General features: G+C 51.3%; 1 protein-coding gene across 1 annotated transcript in view; it reads right to left on the bottom strand.

Moving 5' to 3' along the window:
* Positions 1–7: 7 nt before the first annotated feature.
* The window catches only part of LOC103726052, a 5196-nt gene continuing 2553 nt past the window's right edge, over positions 8–2650 (bottom strand). The window contains 1 exon segment of the mRNA XM_017795668.2: positions 8–2644. Within this exon segment, the coding sequence (XP_017651157.1) occupies positions 134–2644 (2511 nt within the window). The 3' untranslated portion in view covers positions 8–133.

Raw genomic sequence — 2650 nt, 5'->3', positions numbered from 1 at the left:
GTTTTGTGGACTTCAAACACTACAATGCCCATTTGATTAATTACTCGCCAGGTGGTCGGCACAGCTGTATGGGGGCTCCCATTACTGGGAGCAAATTCATAAGTAAATAGATTTACCCAGAGTAACATGATTATCATTTTTCTTTGACCAGTCTTATCTTTAGGGGGTTGGGTGTCCGGGTCAGCCGCCATCTCTCTTTGCCGAGTAGTTCCCTGTGTTCTGGGTTCGTGGCCTTGACGTGTGAAGCGTGGACCCAAGTAGCGATGCCGTCTACCTTGAGCGCGGTAGGGGTTGTCAGCAGGACGGTGTAAGGTCCTTTCCAGCGGGGCTCAAGATTCCGTGTCTGGTGTCTTCTCACCCAGACAGTGTCGCCAGGCTGGAACGGGTGGGGGGCAATAGGGGTGTCAGAGGAGTCTTTGTAAGCTGCTGCTATAGGTTTCCAAATTTCTTCATGAGCTAACTGCAAGGCCTTTAAGTGGGCCTGCAAGGAAGGAGAACTTGCAAAGTTAGATACATCAGAGTCTAGAAAGGCTACTGCGGGGGGAGGGGTTCCATAAAGAATTTCAAAGGGGGTGAGCCCAAAGGGGCCCGGGGTATTCCTGGCCCGATATAGGGCCAGGGGTAAGAGGTCCACCCAATCCTTTGTGCCAGTTGCAAGTGAAAATTTAGTCAATGCCTCCTTTATTGTCCTATTCATTCTTTCTACCTGTCCTGAGCTCTGGGGTCTATAAGCACAATGCAACTTCCAATTAATCCCCAATAGTCTGGCCACCATCTGACTTACTTGGGAGACGAAGGCGGGCCCATTGTCAGATCCTATTACCTTAGGCATCCCATAGCGGGGAAAAATTTCTTCTAACAGTTTCTTCGTCACAGTTTTTGCAGTTTCAGTTTTAGTGGGGAAAGCTTCGGGCCAACCCGAGAAGGTATCTATGAAAACTAGTAAATATTTATACCCATATCTCCCAGGTTTGACTTCAGTAAAATCCACTTCCCAGTGTACACCCGGGCGGTGGCCCCTTTCCCTGGATCCCGTTCCCATTTTACCTTTGTGGGAATTGACCAAGGCGCAGGCTCGGCACCTGCTAGCTATTTCTTGTAGGATGGCGTCTCTTTGTGGGAGATAACATAGGGCCTCTTCTCTTTTTAGTAACGTCTTTAGTTTTGATGGGCTCAGATGAGTCCACTTGTGAAGTTGATCGAGGAGTTCTCGTACCTCTCTCATGGGAGGAACCAATTTCCCCTGGTATTCCCAGCATCGATTCTCCTCGTCATAGGTGGCTCCCATCTCCCGGTAGAGCTTTCGATCTTCTTCTGAATAATTATTTTCTCTAGCCTTTCTGTCCGGGCTCGAATGGGCTACCAGTAAAAGTGTCTGTTCCTTAGTGGCGGCCTCTCTTGCCGCTTGGTCAGCCAGGCGGTTTCCTCTTGCCCCAGGATCTTCTCCTTTTTGGTGGCCCGGACAGTGCATGATGCTGAGTCTTTTGGGGAGAAATATAGCTTCTAACAGAGTTATAATTTCATTTTTGTTTTTGATTTCTTTTCCTGCAGAGGTGAGGAGCCCCCTTCTCCTGTATATCTCTCCATGTATGTGGGCGGTGGCGAAGGCATACCGACTGTCAGTGTAAACATTAAGTCTTTTTCCTTCTGCCAACTTTAGAGCTTGGGCAAGGGCAACTAGCTCTGCTCTTTGAGCCGAGGTTCCTTCTGGCAGAGCCCGGGCCCATATTACCTCAGAGTCCGTGGTCACTGCAGCTCCAGCAAGGCGGCGCCCATCAGAGAGGAAACTGCTACCGTCTGTAAACCACGTGTGGTCGGTTTCTTTCAGGGGTTGATCACTTAGGTCTGGTCGGGCGCTCAGTACCTCTGCCAAGATCTGTTGACAGTCATGTCCGTCGCTCTCCCCGGGCAGAGGCAGGAGGGTGGCCGGATTTAGGCTGACTGGGGACCCGAACTGGACACGGTCCACGTCCAGTAGCAGGGATTGATAGTGGGTCAGCCAGGCGTTAGAGAGCCATCGGTCGGGTGGTTGGCGAACGAGCGACTCGACCGCATGAGGTGCTCGGACCACCAGGGGCTGTCCCAAAGTTAACTTGTTGGCGTCCTTGACCAGGATTGCTAGGGCGGCTGCCACTCGAAGACAGGGTGGCCACCCGGCCGCCTCTGGGTCTAGCTTTTTAGAAAGGTATGCTATTGGATGCCTCCAGGGCCCTAGTTTCTGTGTAAGGACCCCTTTAGCATATCCTTGTTTTTCATCAAGGAAGAGTTCAAATGGTTTAGTCAAATCTGGCAATCCTAGGGCCGGAGACTCGAGGAGGGCTAGCTTGATACTTTCAAACGCCAACTGCTGCTGCTCTCCCCATATGAAATTGCTGTCTGATTTGGTCAGGGGATATAGCGGGGCTGCTTTCTCAGCGAAATTGGGAATCCATAACCTGAAGAATCCAGCTGTTCCCAGAAATTCTCTTACTTGCCTACGGTCCCGAGGGACTGGGATACTGGAGATGGCCTCCTTACGGGCCTGGGTTAGCCATCGTTGCCCCTCTCTGAGCCTATACCCCAGATAAGTCACTTCCTGTTGGCAGACCTGGGCTTTCTTTGCTGAGGCTCTGTACCCGAGTTTTCCCAATTCCTGGAGGAGGTGCTCCGT

The sequence above is a fragment of the Nannospalax galili genome, unplaced genomic scaffold (assembly GCF_000622305.1).
Source record: "Nannospalax galili isolate Female #2095 unplaced genomic scaffold, S.galili_v1.0 scaffold28, whole genome shotgun sequence".
Taxonomy (NCBI): Eukaryota; Metazoa; Chordata; class Mammalia; order Rodentia; family Spalacidae; genus Nannospalax; species Nannospalax galili.
Note: the sequence above shows the minus strand (reverse complement) of the source record. Positions and strands in the feature narration are given on the sequence as shown.